Source organism: Poromitra crassiceps, assembly GCF_964638095.1.
Source record: "Poromitra crassiceps genome assembly, chromosome: 6".
Classification (NCBI taxonomy): domain Eukaryota; kingdom Metazoa; phylum Chordata; class Actinopteri; order Beryciformes; family Melamphaidae; genus Poromitra; species Poromitra crassiceps.
Window position 1 is genome coordinate 31,177,006 of NC_139627.1, and position 25,259 is coordinate 31,202,264.

At 44.6% G+C, this 25,259-nt stretch overlaps 1 protein-coding gene across 1 annotated transcript in view; it reads right to left on the reverse strand.

Moving 5' to 3' along the window:
- ttn.2 (titin, tandem duplicate 2) overlaps window positions 1-25,259 on the reverse strand; it is a 227,719-nt gene that overhangs the window by 150,367 nt on the left and 52,093 nt on the right. The window contains exons 44-59 of the mRNA XM_083639536.1: window positions 24,159-24,458; window positions 23,465-23,570; window positions 21,492-21,688; window positions 20,738-21,043; window positions 20,052-20,205; window positions 17,207-17,331; window positions 16,749-16,867; window positions 15,211-15,391; window positions 13,802-14,104; window positions 11,584-11,876; window positions 10,195-10,486; window positions 9,714-10,016; window positions 9,310-9,466; window positions 7,139-7,281; window positions 5,867-5,985; window positions 4,180-4,357 (exon numbers count right to left, since the gene is read on the reverse strand). Coding sequence (XP_083495662.1) covers window positions 4,180-4,357; window positions 5,867-5,985; window positions 7,139-7,281; window positions 9,310-9,466; window positions 9,714-10,016; window positions 10,195-10,486; window positions 11,584-11,876; window positions 13,802-14,104; window positions 15,211-15,391; window positions 16,749-16,867; window positions 17,207-17,331; window positions 20,052-20,205; window positions 20,738-21,043; window positions 21,492-21,688; window positions 23,465-23,570; window positions 24,159-24,458 — 3,276 coding nt within the window. The remainder of the gene's footprint in view (window positions 1-4,179; window positions 4,358-5,866; window positions 5,986-7,138; window positions 7,282-9,309; window positions 9,467-9,713; window positions 10,017-10,194; window positions 10,487-11,583; window positions 11,877-13,801; window positions 14,105-15,210; window positions 15,392-16,748; window positions 16,868-17,206; window positions 17,332-20,051; window positions 20,206-20,737; window positions 21,044-21,491; window positions 21,689-23,464; window positions 23,571-24,158; window positions 24,459-25,259) is intronic.

Below are 25,259 nucleotides of genomic sequence, written 5' to 3' on the forward strand. Positions count from 1 at the left end.
CCAGAGCCCTCTCCCTCCCCCGGCCCGGCAGAGTAGTTCCGGAGCAGCGGATTGAGTGGCCCTGACCGCATGACCACCTTCGACCCTCCCTATAGGGCTGACCGTGGGTAGCTACTGGGACGTAAGTTGGGGCTTGGCCAGCCCCGGCTGGGTCACCTGGGCGAGGGTGTATGATGTTGCGAGACCCGAAACATCCTATGACCCCAGGGTACATCACTGAGGATACGTCCCAGTTATGCATCCATGCAATGTTTTTTTCTTTCTTTATTAGTTAGCCTGGCCTAGCCAGTGACTCATAGGAATAGACTACGTGACAACCAGGAAAGACTGGTGACTACTGGAGAGTCAGTTGACAGCCAGAACAGGGACGGCACCCGGGTAGCAGTATGGGTTAGCTCCCCAGCCTGCGTCTTCCGTGAGGAAGAAGCCCAAAAACCCACGAGAGGCCTTTTAGGAGGGCCATTCAAGCCGCAAGTGGAGACTGCAGTGCCACCAAGTACTGGTACTGCATGGTGTCCACTAAGATACCATCACCTCGGAATGAGATGTTTGGAGCAGGGGAGTCTGGTGCAGCGCACAGGTCGTAGACCTGGTGAGACGAGGGAGGAACCCGGCCGGGTGGCAACCCACAGAGCCCGGTCCCTCTACGTACCAGAGCCCTCTCCTTCCCCCGGTCCCGGCAGAGTAGTTCCGGAGCAGCGGATTGAGTGGCCCTGACCGCATGACCACCTTCGACCCTCCCTATAGGGCTGACCGTGGGTAGCTACTGGGACGTAAGTTGGGGCTTGGCCAGCCCCGGCTGGGTCACCTGGGCGAGGGTGTATGATGTTGCGAGACCCGAAACATCCTATGACCCCAGGGTACATCACTGAGGATACGTCCCAGTTATGCATCCATGCAATGTTTTTTTCTTTCTTTATAAAGCACTTAATACCAGTTGTGAAAACTGAAAATATATATATATATTTTTAAATATCTTTTCTGAAAATAAACATTGTTGAAATACTGAATTACTTTATTTGATTTAACAGTCAGTTGTTGACTACATGCAGACGTTGATAGAACTTTTTCTTACATTTTTTAAAAGCACTGAATCGTTAGCCTGGGTAAACCCAGCCTCCACGTGACCTACTCTCAGACCCTGCTCTCAGTCAGAGCAGGGTCTGAGAGCAGGTCACGTGGAGGCTGGGTTTACCCAGGCTACTGAATCGTCACAAAAGTTAGACGTTGTGATGTTCTGGACATTTGCTCCAGGAAATTGTCTTTAACTGAACCTCTTTGAATTGTAATTGAATACCCCTGTCCTAGACCATTTGATCGATTTCCACTAAAATCGCTCGGTAGCATCTATGGACCAAGCTCTACAAGTTTGATTTTTGAAATCTACTTTAGTTTAGAAGATATTAACCCTTAAAGTTGTGAGAGGACGTGGCCTCTCAGCTAAATTGTCATAACTTCATGTCCGATTAACAAATCGTCACAAAACTTGGGGGAGATGTTCGGATATCATCACTGACCGTGTGTGCCAAATTATGTGCAATTCTATTCAAAGTGGGCGCCATAAACACCAAAAATGGGCATGGCCTAACACAAAAAAGGCCATAACTTCACACCTGTTTGTCCAATGATCGCAAAACTTGGCAAATGTATCAAGAAGGATGTACTAGTCAAAATCAGAAGTATTGTCATGATTGGTGAAAGTGGGCGGGGTCTATGGTGTAACCATGTAATAGCGGTAAATCATTTCCATTCACATAATCGGTCCCAAATGGCTCAGCCCCATATGGAATGGCATTTCTGACATGCTATTGTGCGATTTGAGCAAAAGGGGGCGCAGCAGATGCCAAAGTGGGCGTGGCCTAATACAATAACGGCCGTAACTCCACACCCCTTGGTTCAATGATCGCAAAAGTTGGCAGATATACCAAGGGACTTATTTGGACAATGTACCAGAACCTCTACCACTTTTTTGTGATGTCATTGCAGTTGGGAAAAGGCTTGAACCCCTGTAGTGGCCACTTGTGACTATACTATTATTATTACTATTATTGTTGTATGATCCACTCAGGCATAATGAGTTCCAAAAATTTTGTAAACATCTTTATTAACATTTAAAAACTTCTTTATCCTTTCTTCAAATATCTTCTTAAACATTTTAAACATCTTTATCCACTCTGAAGGACTTTTAATCATTTTTGAACACCTCTTTATTAGTAACACTTTACAATAAGGGTACATTCAGCACTCTTATGAAGTGTTACTTAAGGAAAATATGTTCTCAACTTAACAATAAGGGTCACAAAGAGCATTAATAAATGGTTAATTACGGTTAAGTAATGTTTATAGAACATGCACAATCATTTATAGGTTAGGGCCACATGAAGGAACCAGTGAAATTCAAATTTCATGGCGTACATGTTAATTAACATCTTCATCAACCATTTACTAATATTAGTACCTTAATTAACATGTTATACCCTTAATACATGTTAACAAGATTATTAAGATCATTAACTCATTGAGTGCCAGCCACTTTTGGAGAACGGACGCTCCCTGTGCCAGAGTTTCAGAGCTTTTTTCAGTGATTTCTCGAGGCCCACAGAATATTGTGTGATATTACTATGTAAACAATGAACACGCAAAAAGAACGATGAGACTCTTTTCTATCATCAGCAAAAACAGGTTTATTGATATCATTTTCCGTTCTTTAGTTATCAGCCGGAGAAGATAGCTTGATTTAACAAAAAAGAGCCTTTTTTTTCTAGAAGCTGAGATATTGGCCCTTTTGTGAAATTAAACATTTCAAACACATCACTGACTCTGAAGCTAATGTCCTGCTGCCTGGGTCTGTCTGGGTGTTGTGTGTTGTGTGCTGCTCTGTGTGCCCCCCCCCCCCCCTCCCACTCCTCAACTGCACACTCCTCCTTATGGGAGGTGGCTCTCTGCTGAGTTTGCTCTGCACTGTGAAGGGTGCGCGACCGTCTATGTGCGCGACATCCAGCTTTTTTACAGCTTCCGCGTGTGTTTGTCACCGGCTCCTATGCTTCCAGTTGAGAATAATAACAAATCCACGGCTGATCATGCGAATTGGCTGTTGCAGCGGACATGGAGGAGCTCAATTGTGGGAGCAGATTGGCTGCTGCTGCTGTAGGCACATCTAACGTTAAAACGCTGCATGCATATCGATGCATACGGATGCGATGCGATTTCCGTTTCCCCAAAGACTTATTCTCTGTTTTTCTCTGCCTTTCTGTTAACCTGGAGAGCACTGTCGCCACCTAAGGGTTCTGTAAAATAGGTTATAGACCTCCAATAGCTATAATAGTTGTACAGGAGATGCGGAAGGCTTTGATTGACGTCCCACCGTCAAAAAACGCATTGGACGTCGAAAGACGTCCGTGGCACTCTACGTCACTATTTAATTGGACGTCGAAAGACGTCCATGGCACTCAATGAGTTAAGGGGTTAATTCATGCTTATTAAGCATTAACCAATCCTTAATTAATGCACCCTTATTGAAAAGTGTTACACATTAGTTAACGCTAATTAAGGCTTAATTAATGCTGTCTAAGCTTTACTAGCCCCGTTAATTAAGGGTTAATGAATGCTCATTAAGCGTTAACTAAGCATTAATTACGCCTTAATTAAGGCATAGTTAACGGGGGTAGGCTAGCTAGTTAGTTAAGCTAACTAGCGCTAGCTATTTTTCTACTACACGAATAGAGAAAAGAAAGGAATCTATCTTCTCTTCTCTTTACTATCGGGTAGATGGCAAATAGGCGAATCTCCCATGTTGGTGTGTTCTTTTGTTATCAATACTTCCATCATGTTCAATAGAAAGTTGAAAGTTTCATCTGGGCGGCTGTAGCTCAGGAGGTAGAGCGGGTCGTGCACTAATCGCTTTGGATAAAAGAGGTCGGTGGTTCGATTCCCGGCTCCTCCAGTCTGCATGTCGAAGTGTCCTTGGGCAAGACACTGAACCCCAAATTGCTCCCGTTGGTGTGCCAGCACCCTGCGTGGTAGCTGCCGCCATCGGTGTGTGAATGGGTGAATGTACCTACTGACTGTAAAGCGCTTTGGATAAAAGCGCTATATAAATGCAGGCCATTTACAATTTACCATTTACCATCTAATGTTACATTGATGTGGATCAGATCCAGGCTTTGTGGTGTCACTGACCTGCAGGGTTTCTGACGAACACGCCCTCGGTGAATCCGGGCGTTCCCTCACCGGCGGCGTTGCAGGCAATGACTCGCACCATGTACTTGGCTCCCTCTCTGACTCCATACACGGTGAAGGCTCGAGTCTTCCAGACACGCTCCGTGGCTCTGGACCAGTCTTTAGACCCAGCCACCGCCTGAGGAACGGCAACAAACAACACACTCAGAAAAACGAAACTCAATCTAAGGCTTGGTTCAGACCAGAAGCATCTCAGAAGTAGCGCATCAGGACCCTTGCCAATTAAACCAGAAGCGTTCTGTTTTACTCCATGCCTCGCTCTGTTTTACCTCGCGCTGGTCACAACTTGTATTGAGACTTCATGCCCGGCTGCATGTGACCGCTCGCGTCATGCATCAAAAATAGACGTGTTGCGAGGCGAGGCAACGCGCTGCGGCCGGTGTGATCGGCCTCCCCTGTTAACAAGGACGGCGGAATGAAACTGCCTCCGCGAGGTGTTGCTTCAGTGTCGGGTACGCGTCAGGTGTGTTTGGCTGTAAGACGTGATCCCAGTTAAGGCTGTTACACACCAAGAGCGACGCAAATAAACAGCACGAAATTTGGAGGCAAATTTTGACCCGCCTGTCAATCACAGCAAGAGGTGTGTACATGTTGGAAGTGAATTTCAGAAAAATTGGCCTTGGTCCGAAAAAATAAAAGCCGCAATATCACTCAGCAAAACTTCACCATTGGTATTCATGGTTGCATTGACTGGATATAGGTACAAAACATATTACTGATGTGCGAATTAATCACATGAAAAAAAACACCCTCGGTGTGTAATGAGCTTACATTACTGACTGAAATACAAGCCTGAATACACATGGAGATATAAACAGATCAGGGCTGCATGCCTAATTTCTCACCAGAAAAACAGAACACTAAGAAAGATAAAAAAAAAAAGTCTTAAATCTTTATCTTTATCTTTATTGTTTATTTGAGCAGGGACAGTACACAATAAACATATTGCACCAGAGATAGCTAAGAGCTAATTTGCATCTGTCGTCCCTGGGCACACAGAGTCCTGTGCACACACAGTACATATCAAATGTGCCAACCAAGATCATTAGGCCTTAGAGTTTAAGGCCTTAGAGTTTAAAAACTATTATTCAAGACATGTTAAGGGACAGTTCACCCCAAAATCTAAACTACATATGTTTCCTCTTAACTGTAGTGCCATTTATACATCTAGATGGTTTTGATGTGAATTGCTGAGTTTTGGAGATATCGGCCGTAGAGATGTCTGCCTTCTCTCCACTACAGCCGTTAGCTGCTGCTAGGTGGCTGCTGCTAGCTAGCAGCTAGACTCAGTTCTCAGTCTCTATCTGCTTCGCTCAGTTTGGTGTAGGTGGTGCTATTGGCGCCGCTCACCAAACATCTGGGAGCCGAGATTAGCTAGCAGCTAGCGGGGTTTTCCAAATGTAGTTTTTGGCACTTTGAGCACCACAAGCTGAGTGCCATCCAGTTCCATTGTATTCAAGAGAAGGTAGACATCTCTACGGCCAATATCTCCAGAACTCGGCACCTCGCACCAAAACAACCTAGATGGATAAATAGCACTACAGGTAAGAGGAAGAATATGTATTTTAGATTGTGCGGTGAGCTGTGCCTTTAAAGCCTGGTGGTGTGGTCTGAGTCCAGCACAGACCTTGTCCACATGGTATCCCAGGATCTCTCCTCCTCCGTTGTCGGCGGGCGGGTCCCACTCCACTTCGATGGAGTGGTCAGTGGTGTCCATGACTCGGGCCAGTGGCGGGCCGGGAGGTACTGTGGCCCAAACACACAGTCAGCACAGAACGTTCGCATATCGTCACACACACACAGTCAGCACAACGCTTGCACCTCGTCACACACGGTCAGCACAGAACGCTTGCACATCGTCACAAACACACAGCACAGAACCCTTGCACATCGTCAGTCAGCACAGAACGCTCACACATCATCACAAACACACAGTCAGCACAGAACGCTCACACATCCTCACAAACACACAGTCAGCACAGAAAGCTCACACATCCTCACAAACACACAGTCAGCACAGAATGCTCACACATCCTCACAAACACACAGTCAGCACAGAACGCTCACACATCCTCACAAACACACAGTCAGCACAGAACGCTCACACATCCTCACAAACACACAGTCAGCACAGAACGCTCACACATCCTCACAAACACACAGTCAGCACAGAACGCTCACACATCGTCACAAACACACAGTCAGCACAGAACGCTCACACATCGTCACAAACACACAGTCAGCACAGAACGCTCACACATCCTCACAAACACACAGTCAGCACAGAACGCTCACACATCGTCACAAACACACAGTCAGCACAGAACGCTCACACATCCTCACAAACACACAGTCAGCACAGAATGCTCACACATCCTCACAAACACACAGTCAGCACAGAACGCTCACACATCATCACAAACACACAGTCAGCACAGAACGCTCACACATCCTCACAAACACACAGTCAGCACAGAACGCTCACACATCCTCACAAACACACAGTCAGCACAGAACGCTCACACATCGTCACAGTCAGCACAGAACGCTCACAAATCATCACAAACACACAGTCAGCACAGAACGCTCACAAATCATCACAAACACAGTCAGCACAGAACGCTCACAAATCATCACAAACACAGTCAGCACAGAATGCTCACACATCCTCACAAACACACAAGGAGCAGCAACACAAATAGGGGTTTAAATACTTCAATCAGGATGCAAGATGTTAGACTGGGAAATAAGACAAAGCAAATATAAATGCTAAAAACACCTTAAGTATATAATGTAATCATTTAGGGGTGTCTGATCAATATGACTGGCTTCCCCTCATTCTAACATCAGGAGGCCGGGGTCATGCTGGACAGACAGAGGGTTAGAGGTGTGGACGTACAGATAGGAGCCTGCGCGGTCTTGGGGTCTGATGGTGCGCTGAACTTCCCAGGTCCGGCTTGGTTCTCAGCAGCCACTCTGAAGATGTAGGTGAGTCCCTCCAGTAGGAGCTCAGCATTCAGTTCCATGTCTGGAACCATCTCCCTGTTCCAGCACAGAGAGGGATGGGTCAGACATAGTCTCGCTTGCCAGCCTCCCCTCCCAGAAGGGAGGGGAGTCTGGCAGCATTCTGAAATTGCGAAAGAAATGCTCTGTTTGGTTTAACCAATCACACTCGTCTTGGGCGGCGCTTAGCGGCAGTGCCCTTGGAAAATAGTTTCCAACAATCCAAATATTCGTCAAAACTTGCCCTTTTCAGCGTGAAGCAATGAGCTAGTGTGTAGGTTGTTTCTGCCGTTAGCTTACTAGCTAGTTAGCGTTGTTTTCGTTTCGGCAGCCGGGGACATTTACAGCGACACACATGGAGGAGGGAGCGGAAGCCGCTCTGATTGACATGGTCAGAGCAAACGACAGAGCTTGTAAGTGGGGAGCGGAAATCCGACAATGCCTCCAATGGGACAGCAGCTGTAGAGCAGGGGAGGGCTTATGCCAACAGCCTGTTTCCATGCAGCCATACTCCTCTCACGGAAGGGAGGAGGGGGTGGGAAGCGAGACTAGATCAGACAAAACAGCCCCACGCGTGTCTGCTGAACAAACTTCAGCATCCAGTGAGATGTTATCTCTATCTCCACTGTAGCCTATACTGTACGTACTGTACGTAATCTTATTTAGTACCGTTCAGCAGACTGATGTCTAGAACCTCGGTCAACTTTCCCCTTTCCTGTTATAGGCTACTAGATATCACCAACAACACGTCTGTTCAAAGGGAACATTATTACGAAGTCATATTACATTGCTATCACAATCTTCACAGGCACATTCCATTGTAGCTACGTCACATCTCAAGTTAGCTAATGCTCGCAAAATGCTAGCTAATAAGCTAGCTAACATATAGCTACATCAAGAGGAGTTAGCCTGTCAGATCACCAACCTATTACTCCTTATTTCTGGCTAACGATAATTCGATAATTCATCTCTTTAAAAAATATATGTCAGCAACGAACCTATATGTCCTTTTCCAAATCCTGTTAACGTTACCACAGAAACAAGGAGGAAATTGGTGATCTGACATACCTTAACTAGATAGAGTTTTTCCAACATTAGCTATCTTAAAGGATGGCTTTACCAGTAATCAACCCACTTTGTATCATTCATTAATTAAGATCTCCCATTTCCTCCTCTGGCAAAGCGCTCTGTTGTGGCGTGTTTTACGTCACAACTGCGGAGCTGCGGAAGTTCTGCTGGAGAGGCAGAATCTGCTCCGAGGGCGGCTGTTTTTTTGTTTTGTTTTTAAGTATGTGCACATCCACGGAGAATCGCATGGAGAGCCTTAACAAGCCTTAATGATTTGCAGCTGGTGGGAGGGGAGTTTCTGCAGGCAGCAGCAGGAGCATTTTTCTCTGTGAGGTAAATAGAGAGGGAAGGTAAAACACTGCCCATGTGCTTACATTACTGAGATTATATACTGTATGATACAAAGTGGATTGATTACCGGTAAAGCCATCCTTTAAGATGTGACTACGGTATATAGAATATAATGTGTCCGTGAAGATTGTGATACCAATGTAACGATATACCTTTCAACAGATGTGTACTTGGTGAGTATAACAGGAAAGGGGAAAGTTGACCCAGGTTCTGCTGCCGGTAGAGCGAAAAGGGACGGGACTTAGGAAAGTTCAATTGTCACAACTGACTGAAAACTACTAAACTTCTCACTACTCTGAAATAGGAAAGATATAATAACAGAATAAACTGCACCATATTGACAAATATCATACGATTATTTTGCTGAATATTACAATTGCGATATACAGTATACTGACAGATTTTTCAATATCTTAGATTTTTTTTTCCAGCAAACAAAATGTTTAATAAAAAATATAGACACTGTTGCTTAATAATTGCTGCGTTTCACTACAATTATTATTATTATTATTATTATTATTATTATTATTATATATATATATACAGTATACTTTTTTTTTTCTTTTTCTTTTTGCATTTCCAATTTTTCTCTCCCTTCAGATGAACATTAGGCTGCCACTTTAACTCCATGTTGTTGTGTCTCTCCACCTGTTGACCCGGACCCAGTGGAGGCTGTTGATCTCACGGCGCTCCACCCAGTATCCCACAATGGGGTTGCCATTATCATTGGGCTGGTTCCAGGTGACCAGCATGCTGTGGGCGGTTATGTCATCGATCACCGGCTTATCAGGAGCCTCTGGAAGATCTGAGGAGATGAGAGAGGAGGACGATAAATGGCTAGTTTCCCATGTAGGCTATACACCCATATCTATATGAAAATCCCATTATCTTTCCTCCCTGAAACAGTGTATATTTAAAGGCAATCTGGGAGTCCATTGGTTAAAAGAAAATTATAATTTTTTGGGGGGCAAGCACGTTTCAATACCTAAATAACCTCCTCCTAAATATCCTCCTCTGCCTCCCCTCCTGCTCTCTCACTCAGAGTTACGTACCAAATGGATTCTTGGCGATGAGCGGCTTGGACACACAGGGCGGCCCGGCACCCAGCTTGTTCTCGGCCACCACTCTGAAGATGTACTCCTTCTTCTCGATGAGCTTGGGCACCAGGTAGCGGCAGCCCCGCAGCGTGGAGGTGACGGAGACCCAGCCGATCTCTATCTTGGAGTTGTCCTTCTTCTCCAGGGTGTAGTTGAGGATCTCGCTGCCACCATCATCCAGTGGAGGATCCCACACACACACCACTGAGCTCTTCCTCACCTCCTCGAACCGGAAGTTGACCGCACGCCCGGGAGTGTCTGGAGGACAGTCAATCAGCCCACAGCCTCGACAACATCTATATACTGTCTATCTAAATTATAACCATTAGTATTAGATTTAAGCACTGTAATACAATAATGTAAAAATTTAGGAAATAGAATAGAATAGAATAGAATAGAATAGAATAGAATAGAATAGAATAGAATAGAATCTCACCCAGCACGTTGACATCACAGGTGGCGGAGGCTTTGCCAAGGTTGTTCTCCACCTTGATGGTGTAGACGCCGTGGTCCCCGCGGATGGTGTCCCTGATAACGATGCAGGACACGCCCCTCTTGCTGTTGTCAATGGTCAGACGCTCGTTCAGCGTCGGGTAGTCCGACTCCTCCTCCTCCACCTCAGGCTCTGCCTCCACCTTCTCCTCCTCCTTCTTCTCCTCCTCTTTCTTCTCCTCCTCTTTCTTTTCCTCACCCTCTTTCTTCTCCTCTCCCTCCTTCTTCTCCTCTGCCTAGGGTGACCAAAGGAGAATAGGTGAAATTCGGGACAGGGAAGTTGGGGGTGGTCACGTGGCCATGGGGGGCATGGCCTCTTTCTTAATAGTAATGCAATGCAGTAATGCAATAGCAATAGCAATGTTTACCTTACCTTAATATTACCTAGTTCTGTTTAATTTTATGGCATTCAAGCTCATTTTCATGCAACTGAACCAATGACTCAAACGGGTGGCTTAATTTTAAATGTTAGAAGGATAAAAAATTTATAGAATAATTTAAATTAACATCAGACTAACTGATAATTTGTTATTAATATTATGAAGATCAGTTACAGATGGATAAAATAGATAGATTGGCTCTGTGGTTGATATGATATAGTGGCTGTTTACAAGACACATGAACCATTACACACAGGCTATTAGTTATTTTAAATGTCTTTCAAAAGATAAACTGTCACTAAGCTGTAGGAGCTTACCAACGTATTTTTTTAATCACAAACTCCTCCTGCATGGCAGCTGCACTCTCCGTCATCTGATCAGACCGGTTGCAGCAGCTCGATTGTCTCGTGCGAATCCAGCTGCCTCTCAAGGTTAGATGTGGTTTGCTCTGCATTCTCTGCCCCCCCTTTTTTCTTTCTTTCTTTCTTTCTTTCTTTCTTTCTTTCTTTCTTTCTTTCTTTCTTTCTTTCTTTCTTTCTTTCTTTCTTTCTGTGTTTTTCTTTGGCATTGTGTTGTGATTTATTGTATTGTATTGTACTGTTGTTTGTATTGTTAATGTGTGTGGTATATATATAAAAAAAGACCGGTCGCAGCAGCTTGTTGCACGTATCTCTGTTATGTTAGTAATTATTCATGACAATTTGGCAGCGCTCCAAAAGACACAATAGGCTACAGTACGTTATGTGCAACATTTTTCAATATTAGTGTCACCAAGTCAGGTCTCCTCAGCATGTTTACCTTCAAGTCTCAAGTCAAGTCGAGTCTCATAGCATATTGTACAGACAGCTCTCATGTAGCTTGTTCATAATTACTGGAGAGTATTTGATAGATTTGGTACAACTGAACGTAATGCGTGACTGTCCCGAATTTTTCAGAACGTCTGGTCAACCTACCTCTCCCTCTGTCTTCTTCTCCTCTTCCTTCACTTCTCCTTCCTTCTTCTCCTCTTCCTTCTTCTCTTCCTCCTGTTTCTTCTCCTTGTCAGCCTCGGTCTTCTCCACCTTCTTCTTGGCGGGTTTCTCGGGTCGCTTCCTCAGGGCCTCAGGTCTGATGACCTGGTTGTTCCTGTACCATCTGATTTCGGGGTACGGAGAGCCGGAGATGTTGGCAGTCAGGCAGATCTCACAGCCTCTCCTGATGCCCAGGCCGTTCTGCAGGCTGCCGCTCAGGAACACCTTGGGAGGATCTGAGAGGAACAAAAGGCAACAAAAAACGAGTTAACTGGAGAAATACTAATGAACTTAATTCCCAGGATGTTATTCTCTCAGTCGGTGCTGAAAAAGCATTTGACAGAGTTAAATGGAAATACCTTACATGTATCTCTGTTGTTGGTTTTACATTTTGTTACTGGATACAAATTCTTTACATTTCTCCTATGGCTATTGTTAAAACAAATACTAATGATTCTAATCGATTCTAATCCACAAACCTACCACCTACATGGCTTTTTAACCATCTATTGTATTTTTGTATACGCTGATTATTTCAACCATCTATTGTATTTATGTATATGCTAATTAATTACAGTATTGCTGAACGTATGATGTATGTTGTATGATATCTATTGTATTTATGTATATGCTGATAACATATTGCTGAACGTATGACATATCTTGTATGATGCCTTGATTTGAAGTTTCCTCATGGGAAAAATAAAGTACTTTGAACTTAATCTTCTAAACCCTTGACAATGGGCCCTATCGTCGCAAAAGCGGTAATTTATCGTTTGCGCTGGTTTTGTGCTCGTTTAACGCCGTGTGCAATGCAAATTGTGGGCGTGCACAAGCGCATGCCTGTTATAATTGTACTGGACATGCATGGGGTAGATGTGCCACATGCCAAACCAGGCATTTCGGTGCAAAAATGTGGAGACAGATAGGCATTCTCCTATCATCAGCATGCGCGCAATTACTTTGCGCTAAGAGCTTTGTAAAGCACTTCTTACGCGCTAAAATACCCTGCTGTGCTGGAGCGCACCATAATCTCCGTGCTGCGCAGCGCAGTACAGAGTAATTCCTTTTGGATATTTCATTACGCACAGACGTGCCACGCCAGGACATAAAATTCTGCTGCTAAAATTGGGTATTAGCAGATAATTCAGTGAGGCAATCAACTATAACTCACTGAGAAACTTTTATCACATCGCAAAGAGGGAAATTAATTGAGAAAACTTGTTGGACAATGGACATTGTAGACTACTTGCAATAGGCTATTCACCTTCACCTATCCCATAACCCGGAGGGTCGTTGGCACCACAGACCTCGGCACGGGTGAGTCCACTCTAAATCCTCCCATATTTTCTTTTGTCTCTATTTCCCCATTGCAAACACGTTTCTATTTCCCAGTCAACAAAATAACCCAAATTGCATCAAATCACAGATGTTTTTAACAGGTATATGATATGATGTTATTGTGAGATATAGGTCTATCCAAATTGCGCATGGAGAGGATTACAGCATATTGCATGCCTCGTGCAAACACAGCGATTGTGAGATGGGAAAATGATTGGTTTGATAGATGTAACGTCCAGGCATTGCCTGGTCACACCTGTGAATAATTCTGGTGCTTAAGACCGCCCAAATCTCGTTTGCGCTGGAATTTTGGGGGCGCAGATGACTTGGCACGGCTCTAATTTGCGCCTGCGGCAGGTGTCGTAAACGTTTTCTGCATCCCTGCCGAGAATTGCATCCCCACCATATATCGGTGCTGTTTTAACTTAGAAAACAGGGAGGTCACGTCTACCCAGACAATTATATCATTTTTAAACAGTTATGTTTCTGTATAAATCATTACAATATGCTCCCGTGAGGTGGTGATGTGTTTAGCGCCGGCCAGGCGAGGGTGCAAAACCCGGCATAACACCTGGACACTTGCGCGTGGCGGACTGCTATCGTTAAGGCACGCAAACAGGTGCGCAAGCGCAAATAGGGGATATCGCCTGTACCAAGATAGGGCCCAATGTCTCCTGCACTGTTTGCCCTCGCTATCGAACTGTTAGCTGATTAGATCTCATGAATACATTAAAGATGTCAAGATTGGAAAATAAATAAATAAATAAATACAATCTTTCATCAACAGCTGCAGATTCTCCCGGGCGGACCAGCTCCTTACCAACAGCGTCTGAGGCCTTGACGAACAGCGTGCTGCGTGACGGCTCGCTGACTCCGGCCGCATTCTCGGCTTTGACTCTGAACTGGTAGCTCTTTCCCTCCGTAAGCCCTCTGACAGTGTAGGACAGCACAGGGACCAGGAAGTCGTTGCATCTCTCCCACTTCTCCTCGCCCTTCTGCAGCCTCTCCAGGACATAGCCCATGATCTTGGCGCCGCCGTCGTACATGGGCGGCTTCCAGGTCAGAGTGATGGTACTGGCTGTGGGGTTGTGGGTCTCCACATCCACCGGAGGGTCGGGAGCATCTGGGCAGGAGGCAGATTCAGTTATTAGATTAAAGTATTACAGTATGTCATATCATAGCATATCAGTTATTGTCACTTGAGTACTCAATGATGATGTCATCAGTGACTGATGTCATCAGTGATGATGTCACCAGATGATGTCATCATTGCCTGAGTGACATGACATCATTAGGTAATTAGGGCAATCATTAGGGAAAGCCCTAATTACCTAATTCAAAAATACGGCATCGTTAGGTCACCCGCAGGAGTGCTCTTTACACTTCCTGAAAGATTCAGCACGATTGCACATAAAATAGCATACATCAGATCGGCAATACGTCATTTTGTAGGCGGCACATGTTCCCAGCCCCTTTTAGGGGGGAAACACAAGCCTCTCCCCGTTGACTTCAACGTAAAATAGCACTACCCCAAAAAATTATAGAAAAATAACAATCAATCTCGTTTATTAATGACCCCAAAACACCATGACATGACAATATAGTACAACTCGTCTGGCCATAGAATGGACAATATTACTTAGAATGGAAATATTACTTTGACCCATCTAAATGGGGCTGTAAAAAAATAATGTCACATGTGACATGAGTCACATCATTTTAGATGCGTCAAAGTAATATTTCCGGTGTATCTTGCCCATTCTATGGCCAGACGTTTCATTATATATTGTCATGTCATGGTGTTTTGGGGTCATTAATAAACGAGATTTATTCTCGTTTGATTCTGACATGACTGATTAATGGCATGACTGATGATGTCACAACTTCGCATTACTGATGACACCACAATTGCTCTTATGATATCACTGACAAAGAAACAGAGAGAGCCCACATTGCCAAATTGATAGATATAGATAGATAGATAGATAGATAGATAGATAGATAGATAGATAGATAGATAGATAGATAGATAGATAGATAGATAGATAGATAGATTAGGGCAATAAATCTGCCCTAATTAAAAAATCTGGCTCTGTCAGGTCACCCGCACGGGTGCTCTTTACACTTTCCTGAAAGTTTCAGCCTGATCGCACGTAAAATGGCATAGCTGTGGCCGAACAAAATTCTGCTCACTCATAGGAGGATAGGATTGATATCTAGTCGCCTTACGTTTCTGGTCCTCAGCAATGACCGGGTTGCGGAGCTCGATGAATTCTCCTCCTCCGATCTTGTTGACGGCTTGGACCCGGAAGTAGTACTCTCCGTTGGGGATGAGGTCCTTCACTGGCCAGCACACCTTCTTCTCCCCGGACATCATGTTAACGTACGTCCTCCTGCCGGCCTCACGCCGCTGAGAGCAGAGACACAGATGGACAGGACAGGTTCATTTCGGGGACAGACATTTCCTCACTAGGCAGTGTTTCCCCTACCATTCTACAGGCCTGGCAGGCCCGCCAGGCCAACGGCGCCCCCGCCAGGCCAGAAAAAAAAAAGAAAAAGAAAAATCCAGCTCTCCCCAAAATCTCAATAAACCTTTAGATTCAAGATTCAAGATTCAAGATTTTTATTGTCACTCCATGGTACAAGTATCACGTGTGAAATTCTTGTGCTGTGGACTCCGTTTACAACATAGTGCAAATATAACAGGGCATATGAGTGCAAAAACAACAAGAGACACAACAAGCAATAAGGCAGTATAGTGATAAGACAAGTCAGAGACAGTGGTGTTGGGTGTTGCTTCAACAAGCTAAACGTGTTCTGATGGCTAGAGCAGGCCTAATCTGCTGTCTAAGTTCAAAGTTTTATCAGGCCTAGATTATGGAGAAGTGTGCCTCTGTCCATCTGTATAACTTTATTTTTATGCTTCTTGATGTGTCATCATCCCCCCCTTCCCGTGGTATCGAAAATGGTATTGAGTATCGATATTTTCCTGGGTATCGGTATCGAAGTAGAAATTCTAGTATCGTGACATCCCTATTCCTCACACACATTACCTGTTATAGAAATATGACTAATGTAATTCTTGTCTGTGCTTTGTTTATCCCAGATGAAAACAGGTTTGGCTCCTGAACTGACTGGTTTGATGGTAGACGAGTGCCTTTTGAAGAGCTTGTAGTGAAGACTTTGCTTCTTTTTTTATGTAATTTTCGTTCCATTTAGATTTCCTAGATGTCTTTGTCTTGCCCTTTCTTTCTTTTCTTTTTTGAATCAAGTTTTTTTTTCTTCAGATTTTTCTCCCATTTTCTTCCCAATGGTACTTGGCCAATTGCCCATGCTGTCGTCGCTCCACCCCCTCTGCTGATCTGGAGAGAGTTGTAGACTAGCACATGCTTCCTCCGATACATGTACAGTCGCCAGGCACTTCTTTTTACCTGACAGCGAGGTGTTTCACCGGCAGGACATAGCATTGTGGAAGGGTCACACTGTTGCCCCCAGTTCCCCTCCCCTCCAAACAGGCAACCCGACCAGAAGAGGCTTAATCCGGCTTCCCACCCACAGACACGGCCAATTCTGCATGTAAAGATGCCCGACAAGCCCCAGGTAACACAGGGTCTCGAACCTGCGACCCTCATGTTGGTAGGCAGGGAATCTACCGCTGCACTACCCGGGCGCCCTGTCTTGCTCTTTTGTGTGTGCGACTCTGAATGTATACATTGCTGTATGTATGTCTTGAGGCTGTCTTGAGCAGGAGCTGTAGACTGACTGACCTGCAGGACGTAGTGAAGGACCGGACTGCCGCCGTCGTAGTCTGGAGGATCCCAGGACACTTTACACGAACTCTTGGTGATTTCTGAGGCAACAATCACCTTACAGGGACCAGGGAGACCTGAGGAGAATGATGGATTAGTAATGTCTTGATCGTACACAGCAAAAACAAGATAAATAAATAAATAAATGCAAATGTAAAAGATTTATAATTATCTAATTATTTTTAATATGTCAATATGCGCAGAAGGCCTATGACAAATTCATAGATGAACTAACTAATATACAGTTAATTTCATTTGTCTGGTTGGATTTCCTCTCTGGTTGAAGGTGATATTTGCTGTAACTCAAGTGAGTGGAATTACAATCTAACCCTAACCTGTCAAGTCCTAACATCCATTAGGTAAATATGGATGGACAGACCTAAGCGTTTAACATGTAGAGTGCGAGCAAGTCGTACCGATGACTTTGACGTTAATGGTAGCGCTGGCAGCTCCCATCTTGTTCTCCAGAGTGACTTTGTACTGGCCAGCATCAGCATGCACAGAGCTTTCCACCTCCACGTGGCACGATGTGTACTCCTTCCTGTTCACAAACACAGTCAGACAACATCTCAGTCAGTCAGTCAACAGCTCATTATAGTCAAGTCAAGTCAAGTTTATTTGTATAGCCCCAATTCACAAGCTTGCATCAGAGGGCTTTAGAGAGATTGTGTCGGGCTAAATCTAGCTAAGCACTATTGTTATAAAAGTTCCCGCGCAGATGCTTATTCGAGACGGAAAATCCGCCACCAAGGGCTGACACTGGGGCTCGGATCCAGCCAGCTCCCTGGAACTATCCCTGGATGACGTTTCGGTGATGATGTCATAACTGTTTAAGCGTCATGATGACATCATCTTATGACATCATCAGCGATGTAATAGGTGTCTGCAAGTGTTATGACATTACCTTATGACATCATCAGTGATGTCATAGGTGCCTGCCACCAGTCACTATGAAGACGCACAAGACATGTTCCCTTAATTCTTGCCAGGAAGACCAAAGTTGAAGAGAAGAGGAGAAAAAGAGAAGCACCACCAAAGAAGAGGAGAGAAGAGAAGAGAGAAGAGACAGTCTGACGTAGAAGTACGTCCAGGACATCTCCTCAGTACCTAGTACGATCTACAGTCTGACGACCATGCCACGAGTCATGACGATCAAGCAATTACCGAAGAGGACGTCCTCTTCCTCACACCACCTTGCAGGAGGTGCTCACCGACAAGGCCATCCAGATCCAGTCGGTGAGTGGGTTATGGGTACGCGGGACCTCCATCATACTCTAAGGAGTGTGCCTGAGACAATGTATGCTAGTGACAAACTAAGTTCGTCTCCACAACAATTCGGACTGATTGCGGAGCGGCGCGGGAGGGCCCGGCCCGATCTCCAGAACATGGCCCTTCGGCAGGACCCGATCATCCCTGGCTGCCTTACAACCAGCTAGGTCCTGCCGGATCTCTGTAATAACTATTAATAAACATAATTGAACAATCTTATTTATATTAGGGAGAGAGATGGAGAGAGAGGAGGAGGGAGAGTACAATTACAAGTACAATTGGCCAAGTAGAATTTGGGAGAAAATGGGGGGGGGATTCCGGCAAAAAAAAAAAAAAAAAAAAAGTCGCCAGAAGTCGCTAGATTACGTCACACGCTACTTTGCATATCAATATGCAAAAAAAGCATGTCTCGGCGTAGCCGTTGTAATCATTGACTGTATGGTTGTAATATTAAGTGATGACTCCGCCCACCCAGGACAGATTCGGCGTATGCCGTTAGAAATTATGGATAAGCCCTATTCTGCTGCTCTCAGTGGAGGAGAAAAGGGAGTGGAGGGGCTGCACTAAAGCGCTGTGTTTATCAGACAGGCAGAGAGAAGGAGTGAGAGAGAGAAAACCCGGCAACAGCTGTACCAATCAGCTGCAAATCCATTGGGATTCAACTGTATTCCCCACATTAACATTGCTTCCTATGGTCAGAAAATGTCGGCAGATTTGTCGCTAGTCACTTTTGAGAAAGAAAGTCACCAGGGGGGTCTGAAAAGTAGCTAAATATAGCGACAAAGTCGACAAGTTCGCAACACTGGTCACAGCTTCTCATCAGTACATCGGACAGAGGAATACGGAAAATGAAGTTGCTAACATTAGACTGAAGAAGAAAGTATTGAACCAAAGCGGGCACAGGCTTGTTTCTGCTTTCTTTCACATGAATGTGTTGTGATTATTTCCAGGGAGAACATCTTTACTTAAGACTACTATTTAGAGCCCGCCTCCAGTCAGTTTTTCTACCTGTGTAACGGTTGGTGTTTCGATTTCAAATGTTCTAACGTTCTATGAGCGCCTGCTGAATAGTCGCACATCATCTGATTCTCTGTGCATGGGATCCCATGCAAGGGGTCCATGAGAAACCAGCCGGGCGAGTCACCCGTCCCCCCTAACCTCATCGAGGTAGGCTAGAAAGGGGTCGCAGATAGTTTTTTTAAGTGAATGGATCCTCAGGATCAGGAACCTGAGTCTCTCCATCCGTATAACAGATCATGTCTGTCAACCACAATCGAAACGAACGTGAAGAGGGGGACTTCAGAGAACCTATTGATAAGAACCGAAGGCAAATAGGTTGTTCCACTGCAAGATCATGGCGGCAGCGCTGTTATAAAAAAAGCAGAGCTTCGTCTCTTGCATTCAATACTCTGCGCTAGTTACCGCTGAAACAGTATTCCCTCCGTAACGTTAGCTTAGCTGCAAGCCACATTATTGCTGATATCAACAACCACCCAATGGATTTCTAAGCTGATGGGCTTATTGTAAAGAGCATGGTTACAGCAGCAGGTGGTGGGCTTAGCTAAAATAGCTAACAGCTAGCTAGCTAGTTAACACCCCAGCTTGCCCTCAGTCAGAATTTAATTTTTCTTACAACTATAATGTTCCATTGAGTCATACGTCATCATTCCATGTTAGCAACAGCATTTTTTTTTTTACTTGAGCACAAAAGTAGGTTATTTGTCAAAAGATATTTGGCAAACGATGTGGCTAATCAACACAGTCAGGGCATGACTCAGAAACATGAAATATCTCATACCTGCCAACAATTTTGGTAATTTCTCTCGATAATCTCCTGATTTCAATCAAATCATTAGCTTATACTGTACACCAGAAAATCTCCCTCTATTACACAGCCTAATGTTGGCAAATGTTGGCAGGTATGAATATCTTAAAAATGACAAAATACGCTGGAGGGGGACTTCAAAGTTTGCATGTGGGGAGGTGAGTGACCTGAAGCCCAGCCGCTCGTCAGCCTTCAGCTCCTTGCCATCTTTGTGCCAGGTGATCTTGGGTGAGGGAACGGCTTTGAAGGGAACCGGGATGTGCATCTTCTCTGTCTCCACCACAACCAGGTCCAGAGTCTGGAAGTCCAGAGTGGGGACGCCTTCACACGCACGCACGCACGCACGCACACACACGCACACACACACACACACACACACACACACACACACACACACACACAGAGTCAGATAATGAGAATCGGTCTGGTCTAAAGTCTGGGACTGACTATTTCGTGTGATGGAGTATGAAACCTTGAACTCTGAAAATTATTGAACTGAACAGATGTAAATTTGTGATAAAACATCCATCCTGGTCATAATCTGGACTCTACATCACATGCTTTTTTTTCTTTGTAGTTTTAAAAAGTGAGCAGCTGGCAGAGAAAGGCTGTGTGTTATTTACACTGCAGATCACGTGGAACACTGAACACGTGTCTTGAGTTTGATTCAAGCTTGTAACAGAATAATAACATGAGCAAAGACTGTGTGAATGTAGAAAGTATGAATGTATAATTGTTGATATGTAGGACAGAATATTGACTAGGCCTACTGAGTGTGTTGTTTGTCTGCTGTTGTGTTTGATTGCTCCAGGTAATTCTGAAACGATAACATATCAATGAGGTTAATCCTTACAGTCGGCGTCCTTGGCGAAGACGTTGTCGGAGATGTCAGAGGGCTCGCTGACGCCCACGGCGTTGATGGCGCGGACCCTCAGGACGTACTCCTTCTCGGCGACCACGCCCTCCTCCACACGGTACTTCAGCTCTTTGATCTGTCGGGAGTTCACCCTCATCCACTTCTCCGTGCCTGCCTCACACATCTCGATATGGTACCCGGTGATGGGGCTGCCGCCAGTCCTCTCCGGAGCCTTCCAGGCGATGGCCAGGAAGTCGCGGCTAGCTCCGGTCACCTGCAGCTCGATGGGTGGTGAGGGGACGCCTGGAGGTACGGGACAGACAGCGTTATCCTATATTTCACATTTTAAACTAATGTTGCTTCTATATTGACTGGAACAAAGATGAGGGAGTAAAACTGTCTATGGTGCACACACAGTGTCAAAAAACACTTCAGAAGAAGCTGCTCTTTGATTTGGAGGAAGAAACCGAATCAAACAAAAGTCCAAACCAGTCTTTGTTGAAAAACCTTAAAAAGCCTTTATTTCTGGGCTCATCTAGAGACATTTAAAACACTTCCAACCACTCCAAACGCATTACGGCACTGGCCTTCATTAGGGAGCACAAACTATTGTTTGAAGTTGTTTGAGGATTTTTAAAGTTTTTCAAAGAAGAGTGCCTTGGAATTTTGCTTAATTTATTTCTATGTCAGTTTGACTTCTATTGCATGTATTCTGAGTTAAATCTGTGTGTCTGGGATCTATTCGACCGACCTGTGGGGTCTTCGATGGTCAGGATCTCGGTGGGTTCGCTCGGGTGTCCAACTCCAGCCTCATTCTCTGCTCGGACCTGGAACTGGACCTCCGTGCCCTCGATGACGTCCGTCACTCTGTACTTACAGTCCGGACCCGACGTCTTACCGCACTTCACCCAGCGGGTTCCCAGCTTCTCCTTCTTCTCTATAGAATACCTGCAGGCAGCCAGCAGCCAGCTTCAGCACAACATCCACTACACTGAGGAGCTGAATTGCTCCAGAAAGTCTATTTTACCTGCTTAGTCTAATATGTTAGTAAGGACTTTTAACCCTTGGAACCCCAAAACCAGCCGGCAGCTGAGAAAGGTTTTCTTTAAAAGGTTGCCAAAATTACACCATTTATCATAGCCAGAAACTGTAAAAATATAAATTATCATGAGATTTTCACATTTCTGACCATCCTTGAACTAATCATTTACAACAAACGCATCCATTAGTGATATTCCATCAAAATCACTTCATTCCACGTCTTATAAAATAACAATTGCAAAAAGGAACAGGCCAGCACTCGTCCTTTAACATTTTAATAGGCATCTGGGACAGACAGGAAACTGGGCCACATTTAGTTGCCAGATTTCTGAATGGACTTTGGTGTGGCTGCCTCTCCACATAAGACAATGGGACAAGCTAACATTTAGCTGATCTCTTGGCAGTTTCACCAAAATAGCAACAGAAGCTTTGAAGCAAACTATTATGTGGCTAGTTAGTACTTGCTTTATATGAACACTGTATACACTACCCACTGATGAGGTTCCACCAGGTTACATGCATCGATATCCACATTGACGGTGTCACCCCTACTATATTAAAGAAAAACATTGCAGATCCTTTTTTTAACGTATTGTTAGTGAAAGCAACAAAATAGCAACTCTTCGGTATATCGATATTCATTTAAAGTCCCTGGAAACCAGAAATATTGTTTTATTATTTAGCATTTTGAGTTCATCACATCACAGGAACCTATGTTAATAAGCCACCAGCCAAATTTGAACGATGATGAACATCGCAAAGTATATAAATTTAGGTTTGACAGTCATGGCAAAAGTCATGAGAATCAATTTGATTTTAGAGTGTATTTTCTCCCGCGGACTGTGTGGGCGTGTCCCGTCTGTAGCAGGTCTCCGAGAGAGAGAGAGAGAGAGAGAGAGAGTGAGAGGGAAACGGAGACTCTCCGTTTCCCTCTCCATCGGAGAGAGAGAGAGAAGGAAAGAGAGATGGTGTGTGTGTGTGTGTTCGCGCGTTGCTCGGCGAGAGAAAGACATCTCTGCCGCTGCTGCGAGTGCACAGCGCTACTGTGTGTGTGTCAGTGTGTGTGTGCACGCGTGCGTGCATGTGTGTGTGTGATTCGATTAAATCTTATGACGTGATAAGCTCCTGCATTTTAGCACCGCGGGCTCCGCTCTCTTCAATGAGGAAATGGAAATCCAGACCTTGTAGAAAAGTGTAGATTTTTGGTGTTAGGGTTGAAAGTAATGTAAACCACTTTCTGAGGCACACAATTACTCACATAAGACCCTAAATTTAATAGTTAGAAGGTTTTTGTGGATTTTGGTTTCCAGAGACTTTAAACCATTTAAAATAGTTTGAAGCGTTCGATCCGTTTGACAGGGTCCACTTGAAAAGGTGGTCTGGGGAACGCTTGGGCATGCCCGGGGACAGAACACTTACGAATGTGAATGCCAACCATACCGAACTACATAGACAACACACGGGCAAGGCTACATTCCAGGCGTAGTTGATGACACAAGTGTATTTTGCAAGTGTTCCGTTCCGTTCCTGAGCACGGAAGAAAATTTGTAATGCGAAAGCTGACCAGTGGGGTAGAGGGGAGGTGGGACAATCGTACTCGGGCACGGAATGAAAGCAATCGTTCCAAGTGAGAAAGCACCATAAGAGAAGTCATCAGTGTTGTTGTTCAGCCTGGACCCATACCTCAGGATGGGTCTGCCTCCGTCGTTTTTCGGCGCCTCCCACAGCAGGTCCACGTATCTCTGGGTCACACCGACAACTTCAAGGGCGTATGGCGCTCCGGGAGTCGCTGCAACCAAAAAAAATACTGTTTTTGCTTTCAAAACAAAGCGACTGAATTAAAAGTGTCTAGTTATTACAAATTGCCCCTTGGGGATATTAAGTTCTAGTTGTATCTAGTTGTATATGTCCTGTCCCGTCTGCCCCGTTCCGTCCTGCCCCGAATACCTGCCCCTGCCCTTTCTTAACCTCCACATGTGTCTGTCCAATCACCTGTCCTTAGTTATGTTACACGTTTAGCTGTTAATTGTAAAGCGTCTTTGAGTATTAAGAAAAGCGCTGTATTATTATTATTATTATTATTATTATTATTATTATTAAAGTTTTTGAACCTTGAACCTTGAAATTGAAAGTTGAAAATGTGTCTATCAAATTAGACACAGCAGGTATATCAGGTACTTTATCGTAAATCCATCAATCAGAAGGTCCAATAAACACCCCAGTTTCAAAGAATTAGAATGTTCTGGCCATTATTTGATTGGTTAAAATGCAATTTTCATTTGGGAATTTCCAATGAGATTCAAAGCAAGCTAAACGTGACCTCAGTGACATCTAACCCTAAAGCAGTTGAGCGTTATTCATTGATCCATCAACTCACTGAACGTGTCCTTGGCCAGCACAGAGTCCTCCAGCTCGCAGAACGCTCCAATGCCCACGGCGTTCTCGGCTGCGACGCGGAACACGTAGAGTGATCCCTCGTTGAGCGGGGTGACGGTGTACTTCACCTCCTTCACTGTGGTGTCCACCGTCTGCCAGCCTTTCCTCCGGACGTCTCGCTTCTCCACCACATAGTTGGTGATGGGGGAGCCACCGTTCCGCTCGGGAACCGTCCACTTCAGCTCAGCATTGTTCCTGCTGATGTTGATGACCTCCAGCCAGCGGGGGGCGGTGGGGGGGTCTGAGGAGGGAAAGGCAAGGGTCAGGGGCCATTCTAGGATGATACCTTTAGTGGGACTGAGCCCCTAATGCGAATTTGACATGCCTTGCAAAAGTGAAATCACTCATTTCACTGGATAGCAATTATATAGATATTTTAGTTTACAAAAACATTATTGTAATGAGTCATTAGTGTCCTTTTTTTTGAGAAAATGAAAAACGTAACATGAACGTGTATGCTTTAGTATTCAACCCATTTTACTTTGGCAAACCTCAATTCAAATACAGTACAGGTAGGTACCTTCAGAAGCAACCTAATTAGTTTAACGTCTATTGTTGTCTTAATAATAATCCTATCCTTCAATATAATACACCTGTTTTAGAGAGGACGCTGAGTTCGTAAAGGCAAAGACATATAATACCCAGAACTTTTAGTTTTAAAACCAAAAAGTTATACCAAAGCAGATATGAGGATAAATGTGCATATAGTGCATACCATGAAGCACTTTCATGTAGGAACTATTTTCTTTCGACCAAACTAGGATGTTCTTGAGTAACTGGGTCATGATTTCTGGAAAGAGAGTGCGATCCAGTTCCATTGTATTCAAGAGAAGGCACCTCTACAGTTACTATTCAAAAACCCGGCCACCAAAACGATCTAGATGCTTAAATAGCACTACAGCTCAGAGGAAAAATATGTATTTTTGATTTGGGGGTGAACTGTCCATTCAACAGGTGGAGTCTCTGACAGAGTTGGTGTAACATGTGACTTACTGAGTCTCTAACAGAGTTGGTGTAACATGTGACTTACGGAGTCTCTAAC